At 48.4% G+C, this 14796-nt stretch overlaps 2 protein-coding genes and 1 pseudogene across 2 annotated transcripts in view; all 3 read left to right on the forward strand.

The window, feature by feature from the left end:
* Positions 1–4553, forward strand: part of LOC113431784 (kunitz/BPTI-like toxin) — a 146469-nt gene extending 141916 nt beyond the window's left edge. The window contains exons 3-4 of the mRNA XM_087959105.1: positions 3029–3193; positions 4443–4553. Of these exons, the coding sequence (XP_087815231.1) occupies positions 3029–3193; positions 4443–4492 (215 nt within the window). The 3' untranslated portion in view covers positions 4493–4553. The remainder of the gene's footprint in view (positions 1–3028; positions 3194–4442) is intronic.
* Positions 1–14796, forward strand: part of LOC113427667 (tigerin-4) — a 72500-nt gene that overhangs the window by 21837 nt on the left and 35867 nt on the right. Inside the window, exons 3-4 of the mRNA XM_087959109.1 lie at positions 11027–11752; positions 12613–12774. Of these exons, the coding sequence (XP_087815235.1) occupies positions 11668–11752; positions 12613–12774 (247 nt within the window). The 5' untranslated portion in view covers positions 11027–11667. The remainder of the gene's footprint in view (positions 1–11026; positions 11753–12612; positions 12775–14796) is intronic.
* On the forward strand, positions 1154–2141 carry LOC148131046 (kunitz/BPTI-like toxin pseudogene; annotated as a pseudogene).

Genomic DNA, 14796 nt, shown 5'->3' on the forward strand with positions numbered 1-14796 from the left:
GTTTTGCTTCTCATCCAAGAAGCTTCTTCAGCTCTGAATGGATGGCAGGGAAGGGAAAGATTTGTATGCAACTGTCTGTAAGGAGTGTAAATCCTTCCATTCCCCACCATCCAGTCAGAGCTGAAGAAGCTTCTTGGATGAGAAGCAAAATATCTTCAAAGAAAAACCAGAAAGTCCACTTGCCTCTTGAAGACAACCATGACCTGGAGGACGGAGAATCTCTATAGACAGATCTCCAGGGTCCCTTCCAATGGATCCTTCTTCATGGAATAGAAAGGAAGAACCAAAGCTACAAGTACAGATTAGGCGAAACTTGGCTCAGAAACAGGGAGTGGGAGAGGCATCTAGGAGTCTTAGTGGAGGATGGCTTATCCTTGATTGCATAAACAGAATCAAAATCAGGCGAAGTATTGGTGCCATTTTATAAAGCCTTAGTAAGGCCACACCTGGAATTCTGCATCCAATTTTGGTCACCACATTGCAAAAAAATGTTGAGACTTTGGAAAAAGTGCAGAGAAGAGAAACTAGGATGATCAAAGGCCTGGGGGGAAAACAAATGAAGACCGGTTGCAGGATTTGGGTTTGGCTACTCTCGAGAAAAGAAGAACTAGGGGGAACATGATAGCAGTATTCCAGGATTTGAGAGGCTGCCACAAAGAAGAAGAGGGGGCCAAGCTATTCTCCAAAGCACCAGAAAGCAGGACAAGAAACAAGGGATGGAAACTAACCAAGGAGAGAAGCAACCTGGAATTAAGGTGAAACTTCCTGATAGTGAGAGTAATTGATCAATGGAACAGCTTGCCACCAGAAGTTGTGGGTGCTCCAACACTGGAGGATTTTAAAAAGAGATTTGACAGCCACTTGTCTGAAATGGTAGAGGGTCTCCCACTTGAGTAGGGGGCTGGATTAGAAGACCTCCACCTTATGTTCCATTCCATTCCATTCCATTCTACTCTACTCTACTCTACTCTACTCTACTCTACTCTACTCTACTCTACTCTACTCTACTCTATTCTTGTTCTATTCTATTCCTGTTCTATTCATTTGTATTGAAAGTGAGTGTCAAAATTTTCAGGGAGATCTAATAGCAGGGAACATGACAACAGGGCCATGCCTAGCCTCTCCCAAAGTGTCCATGAATCTACATTCCCAGATTCTCCACTCCTTGTTCCACCATCTTGTGAAAGAGGAAGGAATTCAGATTCTCACTGCATGAAGTCATCCTGCTTCCTGGATCTGGAGGTGGGAAATGGGGAGAATAAATAGAGCCAGCAGCCCGAGGGTGGGGCAGACGGCTTCATCATGTCTTCTGGAGGTCTTCTTCTCCTACTGGGACTCCTCATCCTCTGGGCAGAGCTGACCCCCATCTCCGGCCAGGACCGGCCAGGTAGAGCTTTCAGAATGATCTGGAGACCCTTGGAAGGGAGGGGCTGAAGTGATCAGAGTTCTCCCCCAGGAAAGGGAAACCAAAGACTAGAACCTCTGGCTTGGTGGGGCTTCTTCTGGGGAGGTTCTTGAGATGGTGGTTGGGTGTCAGCTGAACAGGAGACAGAAATGGGAGGGGATCCCAAGAAAGAGAGATGCAATTTTAGGGGAAGACCAACCTATCTTGACTCAATGCAACAGAAGAATCAGGATTTTAAGCAACAGGAACAATCCCGTCAGCCATCTGATACAAACCCCAGAAACCAAATTAAACCATCTCAGATAGCTCTCGACTGCTTGTAATGCTAGGAGAGTACCAGGTTGGGGAAGTACCTTGAAGACTTTTGTCCTAGCTAATCAACTAACATCCCCCTCCCCTTTCCATTTGTCACAGAGTTTTGTCATCTTCCTCCTGAGCATGGACCATGCTTAGCCATTAAGTATGTCTATCCCTACAACCCGGCTGCAAACGAATGTCAACAGTTTTCTTAAGGTGGTTGTGGGGGAAATGCCAACAGGTTTGAGACCAAAGATGAATGCCACTACACCTGTGTTGGTAAGTAGGGAAGGAGTTCCGAACTGGCCTCTTCATTGAAAAAGAACTGCTGCCTCTTAACATTAAGCATATGATGGATTAATGAAACTTCGTGGTTCTCACATCAGGCTATGATTGTGAAGGAATTTGTGGAATTTGTGGAATTTCTGATGTTCTCTGAGCTTGGTGGTTTTCTTACAGACTGTTTCATGACCAAACTAGGGAACATCATCAGTGGAGTTGGCAGGGAAGAGGAGGGGGAGGAGGAGGAGGAGGAGGAGGAGGAGGAAGAGGAGGAGGAGGGTTATTTTCTTGTAGACATTTCATGACCCAACTAGGGGACATCATCAGTGCAGCTGAGTGTGGGGTTTGTTCTCTGTTTAGATACTTCAGCTTGCTCTGCAAGCCTTGGTAAGGGTTTCTTCTTGATAATTCCTGGATTAGGGAATTGCTTTCTGCTGGATTGTTTGCCCCTGCTTAAGTGGATGTTGGCATGATGGCTCCATCCTTCCCAGTTCATGAACCACCAAGGACCCAATTCTGAGGGTGCCCAGGTGCATGTGCTGAGGGAGCCACTCAGAAATACAATGTCCCCATTCAGCCTAAAAACTTCAGGCAACTTCCAGGAGGTCCAAGGGAAGAAGACTGCTCTGGTTGTCCACCCTGTGCCGTGGGAAGGGTCCTGTCTTACTCCCCTCTGTATTTGGGAAGGGGGATATGGGAATTTGCAGAACCAGCACGGAAAGTCTCTAACCCCCCCCCCACTTCCTGGAACTCCTCCTTCCTCTTTGATGGAAACCAGGGTTGTGCATGTCCACCCCCTGATCCCAGTCAAGAGAGGGGGGGCATTTATAGTGTCCCTCCCCCCAGGGTCCTGAGAGGTTGACCCCAGGTGGAAATGGATCCACTTTGTGGGAAAGGAGGTGGGATCTGGTTCCAACTGGGAATGCATCATTCTAGATATATGGAGATGTTTTTGGTCCTGAAAGGCCCAGAGATGGAATCTTTCTTGATCTGGGATTCCAATTCTGGAGGATTCTCACAGCCTTGGGATCTTCTTTTTTGCAGAAAAACCTGGAGTGTGTCCCCAGGCCCCTCAACAACAACAACAACAACAACAACAACTTCCTTGTCTCGAGAAGTGTCAACATGACTGGAACTGTCCTGGGGAGCAGAAGTGTTGCCGTTACGGTTGCCTGTCTGAGTGCAAGGACATTGTCTATGCGATGCATGGTAGTTCCCATACATTGTCCCCTGTGCACTTTGCGTAGACCAAAGGAGAAGTTGTCGGGGGTCTCCTAGGCCTCAACGTGGTCTGGGCACATGCAGGTTTCTCTGGGGTCTTCCAGGCTCTCCTTGTGTCCATCAAAGGTGGAACTTAGGTAAGAAAAAAAAAGGAAGGTGCCTTGATGCTGAAGGAGAACTTTCTGGGATGGGGCCTCCTTCCTTACAGGTCCCGATCATGGTGGGTTTCAAAAAAATTGCCTACTGGTTTGGAGAGCTCGATTTGCACGCACACGTGCAGGGCTAAGAGACCATCCTCTGCATCGACGCTGGTGAGCTGTGCTGTTTCTTAGCTCAGCTGAGGTAAGGCAGTCCACTCTCCATGCAGATCAGCTGGGCTAATAAACAAGAGAATATAGGAGAGGTCACGGTGGGGGCAGGTGGGCGGGGCCAGCCAGAGGTGGCATTTGCTGGTTCTCCGAACCTGTCCAACTTTTTGCTACCGGTACGCCTGAACCGGTCTGAACCGGCTGAATACCACCTCTGGTACTGATCTGCCTTAGGTGGAAGCCCCCAGGCTGACCCTCCACAGCCCCCTCCCACTGTCTCTTGACTTCTCCTCCTCCTGAACCTCCATTGGGAGAATGGTGGCCACCCAGTTCAGCTCCTGGCTGGGCAGTGTTGGAGAAGGCGGTTCTCCTGCCAGGCTGGTCAGGAAGCCAGAAGGCCTCGGGCAATGAGGACTTCCAGGAGAAGGAGAGGCTGGGATAGAACTCCTTGCCCACTCTGGTCCAGTGCATCCTTTGGGCAGACCAGAACTGGTCCAAGCTCAGGAGACAGGAAGGTCCAGAGCTTTGTCTGGAGAGCCAAAGAGAAGCTCACATTTCTGACTCTGAGAAATGCTTCCTGCCTGAGTTAGAAAGCTCAAGTGAATAGGCCCTTGCCCATGCTCCAAGTGGCAGCCTTGAGGTCTCCTGGAATGAGGAGATGCTGCAGGCCACCAAGTCCATCCTCCTTCCAGGGCAGAAATCCCCAGAGCACCCTGGAGAGACCCTGTCCCACCTTTGCTTGAAACCCCCAATGATGGAGCCCCAGAACTCCAGGGGGGAGGCTGATGCCCCATTGCTTCCCTTCTCTCCCAGTGAGGACACCCCTCCTGATTTCAGCTTTGGGTCTCCGTGGCTGTAAGATTAAGCAGGGAGAAGCACTGGGTTCAGTTCTGGGCAGAAACCTCATATCTGAACGTTTGTTTTTGCAGGGTCATCAACAAAGAGACCCACCCGAACTGGAACTACTGTTCGAACTTGACTCAAAGACCCTTCTTCTGCCCTGGACCACCCTGGAGACCCTTCCCCCAAACCTCACCCTGGATTCATTCCTACTTCTCTGCAGTACAGCTTTGGTCCTGGCATCCCTCTCTGTCTCAGGTGCCTTTTCCTGCCCCTTTGGGGGTTTTCCTCTCCATCCCATGTCCGAGGGGCAGCGCATCATCCCCGATGTGGTTTTCTAGAGAGAATGTGCAGGGGAAGCATCTCTCGGAGCCAGAAATCCCTGAAACTCAGTCCCTACAAAGGGCTTACTCCAAAGTTAAGTCTGGGATGGACCCAGAGACTCTGCTATGGCTCCACGTGGATGGTCTGTCTGGAGGCAATGAGGTGACTTAGTGAAAGCTTCCTGCCTTTATTTATTAAAGCAGAACAGGAATAAAAGAGAAGCAGGAAAAAAAGAGAAAAAGAAAATAGAATGACTGGAAAAATATTAGATATTTGAGAGCTTCTCACGCATGCAGATATTTCTCTGTTTTAAACATATTTAACATTTAAGTATATGTTATTATAGCTGTCCACGGAAAATCTCCCGGGCCTTCCACCTGTTCCTAAGTCACCAGTAACTTCATCTCCTGAACCTGGAGAGGCAGGGAGGGAAGGAGGGAAGGGGATTGAAAGCAGGATTGAGGTTTTGTGAAGGCAGGCATAATGGTGGGGCCATCTGCTGGGCTGGGACCTCTCAGCTAATCAGAAAAGAGCTGGAAGGGACCCTGGAGGTCCTCTAGTCCAACCCCCTTCTCAGGCAGGAGACCCTACACCATTTCAGACAAGTGACTGTCCAGTCTCTTCTTTACAACCTCCAGTATTGGAGCACGAACAACTGCTGAAGGCAATCTGTTTCACTGGTTTCCCATCTGGAGTATCTGGATAGACTTTAGAGAAGCCTTCTTTCTCAGCCCAGCCTCCCTCACAGGGCTGTTGTGAAGAGCTAAGTGCAACTCCTGGAGGTGGTGATATACGTCTAGGCATTCCTGGTGATATACATCTAACCAGAGCAAATACTTTTATTTCTCCCGTTTTATGCCTCAGATGTGCTTGCTTAAGTGCTGCTTTCATTCTGCCAGCAGGTGGCACCACCTGGCCAGGTGTTTCTGCTCAGATTCATTCAAGGTGAGCTCACATGTGAGGGAAGCCCCCCCCTTTTCCCAGAAGAATGAATTATTTTAGGAAATATTAAAAAAGGCAGAATATTATATTTCCCTGGATGATAAAAGAGGAAACATGTTTTAAAGACAGAAAGCAGCTCCCTGGCTCAAGCAGATATTTGGTGCCCATTATGAAATATTTGATTCTCCATATAATCACAGCAGAAAGAATTGCGTTGGCCCAATGTTGGAAGGGTGATCAAATGCCAACAAATAATTTTTATTACTCAGAAAATACTTGACTGCGCTGAAATGGACCCACTCACACAAAAACTTAGGAATAAGGAAGACTCAGCTTGGGATAAATGGTATAAGTGGATTAAAGAGAAAAAAACAGGAAATTAAGAGAGAGGGTTTTGATGGAGTGGTTAAATTAAGAACGTTTATCAAATTAAGAAAGGAATAGTAATAAAATTATTACCAAGAAAAAATCACACTGTCTTAGTTGATCAGAAACATATGTTTTATAGGTTTATTTATTATGTATTCGTATATATAGATTTTGTCTGCAACATAAAGTTGTATTCGATGTATTGTACATAGTGTTTTTCTTTTAATCTTTAATAAAGTTTTCTTTTAAAAATTAAAAAAAATAAAAGCAAATGACCAGAAAGAAAGAAAGAAAGAAAGAAAGAAAGAAAGAAAGAAAGAAAAAAAGAAAGAAAAAAAGAAAGAAAGAAAGAAAGAAAGAAAGAAAGAAAGAAAGAAAGAAAGAAAGAAAGAAAGAAAGAAAGCCTGGGTCAGTGTTGTAATGACGAGGCAGTCGAGTTGTTTGATCACGATCAACTGAATCATGATGATCTTTATTGGAGTCTAGTCTTGCATTATACACATTTTTAGTAATCCTCCAACATTGATTAACTTTGGTTACTGCTTAACTTTCATTACTGTTTAGCATAATAGTAATTAACACAATTAATTATCTCTAGTTAAAGTCTAACATATGTTTACTTCCTCTCTCTAATCCTCCTTTAGATTAGTGACTTTGTTTGCCTGAGTTGTATTTGCTTGTAAACATTCTTTATCTGAGGTTTGCCATCCGAGATTGGAACATTCCTGCAATTACAACTCTACAGGTCAGCCTATCTACAAGACAAAAGACCTCTGGCTCCAGGGTGATGGGATTCAGACATGACCCTCCAGGACATAATAGGATCAACCCATCTAGCAGCAGAGCCCACCACATGGCACAATCCCTGGGGACGCTGCATCCCCCAGGAAGCTTCAACCAAGCCTGGGACTCAGACAACCTACAGAGCCAGCTGTGACCCCTACAGCAACCAATAGAATACATGCTCTTGCCACAGGAACAGGAAGCTCAAGTTCAAAGCCCAAGAGAAGGTATAAACCCCCTTCTCAGCTCCATGCCCAGTGCTTCTGCTTCACCATTAAACCATCTTTCCAATCAGCCTCCGTGTTTCCAGTGTCTTTCTCCCTGCTTGGAACTGAACCAGATGGATATTTCTTCCAACACACAGGTCCAGCTGTGTTTGCAGCTGTGGTAAAGAGCCCTCCCAGACAGTGAAAGACGGAGGTTTCTCGCCTCCTCCTGGGAAAATATAGAACATCAGAGTTGACACATTGGAGGGCCTCTACTCAGGCAAGGCATCCGATACTATTTATTTATTTATTTATTTATTTATTTATTTATTTATTTATTTATTTTATTTGATTTGCCAATTGTTTACAAGATAATAAGTATAAGTGTATACATAGTTGTGAATACATGAAATGGGTACATATAAGAAAAATAAAAGAATAAGAGAAACAATAGGACAGGGACGGTAGGCACGTTGGTGCGCTTATGCACGCCCCTACAGACCTCTTAGGAAAGGGGTGAGGTCAATAGTAGACAGTCTAAGGTTAAAATTTTTGGGGTTTGGGGAAGAAACTACAGAGTCGGGTAGAGTATTCCAGACATTGACCACTCTATTGCTGAAGTCGTATTTCCTGCAATCAAGTTTGGTGCGGTTTACTTTGAGTTTGTATCTATTGTCTACTACTTCTACTACTTCTACTACTTCTAGTAGAAGTAGTACTTCTACTACTTCAGAAAAGTGACTGTCCAATCTCTTTTTTTAAAACCTCCAGTGATGAAGCACCTACAACATCTGGAGAGAAGCTGTTCCACTGGTTAATTGTTCTCATTGTTGGGACATACTTTCTAGTCCAAACTCTTGCTCAAGCAGCAGGCCCTACACTATTCCAGACAAATTGCTGTCCAATCTTCTCTGAAAATCTTCCAGCAACGGAGCATCCCACCACTTCAGAAGTCATTCCACTAATTAATGGTTCTCCCTGTCACCAAATTTCTCCTTAGTTCTAATTTCCATCTCCCTTTAATGATCCTCCACCCATTTCTTCTTGTAATGAGGGGTTGGAAGAAATATCCATCTGGTTCAGTTCCAAGCTGAGAGAAAGGCGCTGGAGGCCAAATGAAGGCTGGAGGCTGATTGGGAAGATGGTTTATTGGGGAACAGAACCACCAAGCACATGTGATCATGGGTAGCTGACCACATGGAGTTAAGAGAGAGTGCCCTTTTTGACCTTTTCTTGGGCTTTGCACTTGAACTTCCTGTTCTTTTGCAAGAACATGTATTCTGTTGGCTGTTGTCAGACTCCCAAGGGGCCACGTGGGGTCATATTGGTCTGAGATAAGTTTGGTTGAAGTTTGCTGGGTGACGCAATGTCCTTAGGACAGGGGTGGGCAAACTTTTTGGCTCGGGGGCCGCATTGACTTTTAAAATTTGACAGACAGGCCAGGTCAGCACAAGATTTTTGGGAATCGCCCTCCTTCCCCCACTCTTCTCCTCCTTCCCCTCCCTCAGAGGCCCCCTGAGTCAGGAGTTGCTACCGCCGGCGCGGCTCCAGCGCGGCTCCAGTCCCAGGTTGCCTCGGGAAGGAAAGGCAAAAAGGAAGAGCCGCGGCGGTGCTTTGCAACGGCAGCAGCGGCACCGGAGGCTCAGGCTCAGCGGCTCCTGGTTTTGCCTTTTCCTTCCCAAGGCAACGGACTGGAGCCGCACGAGCTGCGCCGGTGGTGCTAACTCCTGACAGCCCAGCCGGACACCTGAGTGGAGCCGGGTGAAACTGCCTGTTGCTGCTGCCGGAGCACCGCCGGGTCGCCTCCTCCAAGCAGCCTGCCTGCCCACCGGGCTTCCCCTCTGCCGCGCGGCTTGGGGCCAGGCGCGGCGCCCGTGAGTTAAAAGGAAGCCGAAAGTTGCTGGGAAGTTGCTCGGATGCTGGGAGCAGGCTTTTAAAGTGCCGCCCGAGCAGGACCGCCAAGCCGGAAGCGGGCACCAAGGCAGGGCAAGGCTCCACCAGCAGCGGCCTAGCTTTAGGTGGCTCCAAGCAGCCCGCCCGCCCGCCAGGTGGAACCCTTCCCACTCCTCGGCGGGAAGATGCTCCAGCCTGCAAGCTTTGCCTTTGCAAAATTTAAGCCTGGAAGCCCCGGAAAATAAAGGGGGATCGGCGGGGACTCACCTTCAGAGAGGTCGCACTCGAAGGTGATTTCGAACTCCCAGCCGAGGCCTTTGCAAATTTCTTTTCTTTCCTACCCCTAGATCGCTCCGCACTGTTTTGCAGCTTTGGGGCCACGCGGCACAGGGCAATCGCCACGCCCAGCGATTTTTTTCAGGGGCGGGCGGATTGGACAGACCAATGGCAGCGATTTTTTTTCAGGGCGGGCCGCATTGGACAGGCCAAGCGGGCGGATGTGGCCCGCGGGCCGTAGTTGCCCACCCCTGCCTTAGGAGATTGCAATGCAGTGGACTCTGTGTCTTCTGCTAAATGGCCCTATTATGTCCTGAAGGTCTTGATCCCATCACCCTGGAGCCGAAGGTCTCTTGTCTTGTAGAGAGGCTGGCCCAGTCCTGCTGAGGCTATTAAGAAAGGTGGGGGCTGTTTTCCAAGAGCATGTTTCTCCTTTAGGAAAATATAATATTCTACCTTTTGAAATATTTCTCAAAGTATTTCATTCTTCAAGGAGAGGGGTGTGTGCTAACTTTGTACACAGGTAGTTTGGGGTTTTATTTTTTTCTTCCAGAGGATTAGTTATCTCATGCCATCAATATACTCCCCTCCTCACCCAAGGATTCAAAGCTTCACGGAAGAGCAGAGGACCCAGGAGAAACCCTTGTGGCCTCACCCTAGGTATCTCCTTGGTGGATCCTTGGTGTTCTGAGAACCTGGTTTGCATATTGATCACCTTTCACTGCCATTCTTGGTGATGTCATCAGGGCAATAAGATTGGTCCATGATAGGAAGGGTTGGCACACAGCAGCTTCTCCTGCCCGCTTGGGATATTGATTGTTCCTCTTTCATTAATCCTGTTCCTCCTCAACCAGGGTTGTGTAATAGATGGGGGTTGAGGGAGGGGCTCTCTGGCCTGATTAGCATTGCCAACTGGCAGTTAGAAGAACCAACGGAAACTCCTAAATTTCACAAGAAAGAGAGAACTTCAACTGCAGTGAGAGATAGAGCTGGATCAGGCAAGGTCTGAAGGTTCAATAGAAACCCAAGAAGTTGTTCCATAGCAAAAAGCCTCATCGATACCAAATATTTAAAGCAGCATCCAAATAACAACTGCTGGGTGTCTGCAGGGTTGCAAGTGGTGTGACAGGGCTGCTCCGCTGTAGTTCAGATGTGGGGAGGGAGGCTGGGTTGGCCCTGTCATGTAAATCCTGCAAAGAGGGAAGAGAAACTGGTCGCTCAGGGTTGGATTGCTGGCTCCTAGGTGCTCTCTGAGCCTGGTGGTTTTCTTGCACACATTTCATGATGCAACCAGCACATCACCGCTACAAGAGAGTGGGGTTTGTAGAGAGGAAGAGGAGGATGGTGGGGTCATTGATGCTCTCTGAGCTTGGTTGTTTCTTGCAGGTGTTTCATTACCCATTGCTAGAAAGGAGTGGATTTGAGGAGGAGGAGGAGAGGAGGAGGAGGAGGAGGAGGAGGAGGAGGAGGAGGAGGAGGAGGAGGAGGAGGAGGAGGAGGAGGGAGGAGGAGGAGAGGAGGAAGAAAGAGGAGGAGGAGGAGGGAGGATGTGGATCCTTGGTGCCTATGAGCTTGTGTTTACCTGCAGGTGTCTCTACCATTGCTAGAAAGGAGGGATTTGAGGAGGAGGAGAGGAGGAGGAGGAGGAGGAGGAGGAGGAGGAGGAGAGGGAGGAAGAAAGGAGGAGGAGGAGGACTGTGGGATCCTTGATGCTCTCTCAGCTTGGTAGTTTTCTTGCAGGTGTCTCATTACCCATTGCTAGAAAGGAGTGGATTTGAGGAGGAGGATGAGGAGGGGAAGGAGAGGGAGGAAGAAAAGGAGGAGGAGGAGGAGGACTGTGGGATGCTTGGTGCTCTCTGAGCTTGGTAGTTTTCTTGCAGACATTTCATGACCCAACTAGGGAACATCATCAGTGCTAGAAGGGAAGGGGATTGCAGACAGGAGGAGGAAGAGCAGCATGATGTTGGAAACATCTGCCCATTTCCCCTGCTCTTTCCCTACTTCTTGACTTGAGTCTGGAACTGGGCTTCGGTTTACCACGTCTTTCGACCTCAGAATTGCTCGTTGGATTCTGGATTCGTACCTTGGCTTGGTTACCATTTATGGACTTCGGACTGTGCCTGGATTTCGATTTTTGTGTGTGTGGATTTGTGCACTTGTGCCTTCCCTCCTGGACTTTGTGACCTTGTGCCACAGTTTAACAGTACCAGACTCGAGAGAACTTCACATCTGCTGCAAGTGAGGCCTTGGGAAATCACATTAGGGGCTCGGAGTACCCCAATAAAGACTTTACACTTCTGGGGTGCACTTGAGGGGGCTGGAAAAGGACAACCGGGGCCTGGCTAGCCTCCCCCAAAGTGGCCAGCCAATCCGACTCTTGTTCCACCATCTTGTGAAAGAGGAAGGAATTCAGATTCTCACTGCATGAAGTCATCCTGCTTCCTGGATCTGGAGGTGTGAAATTCCCAGTGGGGAGAATAAATAGAGCCAGCAGCCCAAGTGTGGGGCAGACGGCTTCATCATGTCTTCTGGAGGTCTTCTTCTCCTGCTGGGACTCCTCACCCTCTGGGCAGAGCTGACCCCCGTCTCTGGCCAGGACCGTCCAAGTGAGCTTTCAGAAAGATCTTGAGACCCTTGGAAGGGAGGGGCTGAAGTGATCCGAGTTCTCCCCCAGGAAAGGGAAACCAAAGAGCCCCGTCTAGAACCTCTGGCTTGGTGGGGCTTCTCCTGGGGAGGTTCTTGAGATGGTGGTTGGCTGTTTCAAAGGTGTTTTTCTAGAGGCACCTGGACTTTGTTTTTCTTAAAGATGTTTCACTTCTCATCAAAGAAGCTTCTTCACTTCTTCAATTCTTCAATGAGAAGTGAAATGTTTTCAAGAAATAAAGGAAGAAAGTTCAGTTGCAAAGTACCTTTTGGGGCAACCATGACCTGGATGATTGAGAGTCTCCATCAACATTCTGAGCAGGCAACCAAATAATCAAATTAAAACATCCCAGATGGCTCTTGACTGTTTCAGTCTGAGCAGGTTAGGAGGGTGCCAGGTTGGGGAATGGTGTTAAGGACTTTTGTGCTAGTCAGAAGTAGTATTCAGCAGGTCCTGACCAGTTCTGGAGCTGACCAGTTCTGAACCAGTAGTGGAAATTTTGAGTAGTTTGGAGAACTGATAGTGGAAATTGTGAGTCGTTTGGAATCCCACCTCTGACTGGCCCCACCAACCCCATCTCTTCTCTGCCTCCCATTGAGTCCCAGCTGATCGGCTGGGTCTCTTTTTGTTGCCCTGCACAGGAGAACGGAGCTGGAAAGCAGGTTAGTGGGGTGGGGAGGGAAGGGGGATTTTACAGTATCCTTCCCCTACCATGCCCACCAAGCCACGCCCACCAAGCCACACCCACAGAACCGGTAGCAAAAAAAATGAATCCCACCAGCTAGCTAATCAGATAACATTCTCCCCCTCCATAATTAACAGGCTTTTGTTATCTTCCTGCTGAAACTGGGCCATGTGAAGCTTTAACCATTCGCTTCTACTACAACTCAACTTTGAACAAATGTCAAAAGTTTAACTACGGTGGATGCCGTGGCAATGCCAACAATTTTGAGACCAAAGATGAATGCCACCGCACCTGTGTTGGTAAGTAGAGGAGGAGATCCGGACTGACCTCTTCACCAAAAAAGAACTGCTGCCTCTTAACATTAAGCATAGGGTGGCTTAATGTAACAGTGTGGTTCTCACAACAAGCTATGATTGATTCGATAGAAGGGAATCTGTGTCACTCAGGTTGAACTGTGGAATTTCTGATGCTCTCTGAGCTGGGTGGTTTTCTTGCTGTTTCATGGCTGAATGAGGGAACATGGCTAGAAGGGAGGGGGTTTTGACAAGAAGAGGAGGAGGAGGAGGAGGAGGAGGACTGTGGGGTCCTTGGTGCTCTCTGAGCTTGGTGGTTTTCTTGCTGACAGTTTCATGACCGAACTAGGGAATATCATCAGAGCTAGAAGAGAGTGGGATCTGTAGAGAGATGAAATGGGGAGGGGGAAGAGGAGGAGGAGGAGGAGGAGAGTGCAGTCCCTGCTGCTCTTTGAGCTTGGATATTTTCTTGCAGTCATTTCATGACCCAACTAGGGAACATCATCAGTGCAGCGGAGTGTGAGGTTTGCTCCCTGATTAGATACTTCAGCTTGCCCTGCAAGGCCTTGGTGGGAGTGTGGGTTCCTTGAGTAGGGAATTGTTTTTTGCTGGGGGTTTTGTCCCGGCTTATGTGGATGTCGGGATGATGCTCCATCCTGCCCGGTCCATGAACCACCAAGGACCCAATTCTGAGGGAGCCTCTCAAAAGTTCAACCTCCCCATTTAGCCTAAGAACTTCAGGCCACCTCCAGGAGGTCCAAGGAAAGGAGACCTCTCTGGTTGTCCACCCTCTGCTTGCGGGAGGGTCCTATCTTACCCACCCCCATATATAAGGGGAAGGGGCTGTAGAGGTTCTCCTGCTTGATCAGGGGGCTGGACTAGAAGACCTCCAAGGTCCCTTCCGGCTGTGTTCTGATTAGCTGAGAGGTTACAGCCCAACCATTGGCCTCACCATTATGCCTGGCTTTGCTCACACAAGACCCTTGACCTGAATCTTTCTTTCTTTCTTTCTTTCCTTCCTTCCTTCCTCCCTCCCCTCCCCTCCCCTCCCTTCCCTTCCCTCCCTTCCCACTCTCTCCATCTTCAGGAGGTAAAGTTACTGGTGACTAATGAACAGGTGGCAGGCAAAGGAGATTTTGCATGGATGGCTTATACCTTATACTGAAAATGGACAAGTATCTATATGCATAAGAATCACTCATATATCTAATATTTTCCTACCATTCTGTTTTATTTTCCTGGGTTTTTTTCCCCCCCTACTTTGCTCCACCCCCCTTCTGATTCATTAAATAAAGGAAGAAAACTTTCTTTGAGTTGCCTCATTGTCTCCAGCCAGACCATCAGGGAGTAGCAGAGTCTCCGTGTCCATGCCGGACTTAACTCTGGAGTAAACCCTTTGTAGAGACTGAGTGTCAGGGGTTTTCTGATCCGAGAGAGGCTTCCCCTGCGCATTCTCCCTGGAAATCCACATGGGGGATCGATGCGCTGCCTCTCAGCCCCTCTTCCTCTGGCATGAGGGGGGGACACGGGTCAAGGTGGGGAGGGGAAACCCCCAAAGGGGCCGAAGGAGACACCGGAGACCGAGAGGGCAGCTGAAACCAAAGCTTTATTGCAGAGAAGAAGGAAGGAGCCCAGGGTGGGGTTTGGGGGGAGGGTCTCCGAGGTGGTCCAGAACAGAAGAAGGGTCTTTGGGTCAAGTTCGAACAGTACTTCCAATTCTGGTGGGTTTCCTTGTTGGTAATGCTGTAAAAACAAAGGTTCAGTTGTGAGGTTTCTGCCCAGAACTGAACCCCGTGCTTCTCCCTGCCTCATCTTAGAACCATGGAGACCCAAAGCTGAAATCAGCAGGAATGTCCTGATTGGGAGAGAAGGGAATCAATGGGGCAACCTCCTCCCTGGAGTTATAGGCAGTGGTGGGATTCAAGTAATTGAACAACTGGGTTCTCTACCCTAATGATTTCTTCCAACAACCAGTTCACCAAACTGCTCAGAAAGTTAAGAACCGGTTCTCCTGAAGTCGTGCGAACT

The sequence above is a fragment of the Notechis scutatus genome, chromosome 3 (genome assembly GCF_049901735.1).
Source record: "Notechis scutatus isolate UNSWTSFEM ecotype Mainland chromosome 3, rNotScu1.2, whole genome shotgun sequence".
NCBI classification, from domain to species: Eukaryota; Metazoa; Chordata; class Lepidosauria; order Squamata; family Elapidae; genus Notechis; species Notechis scutatus.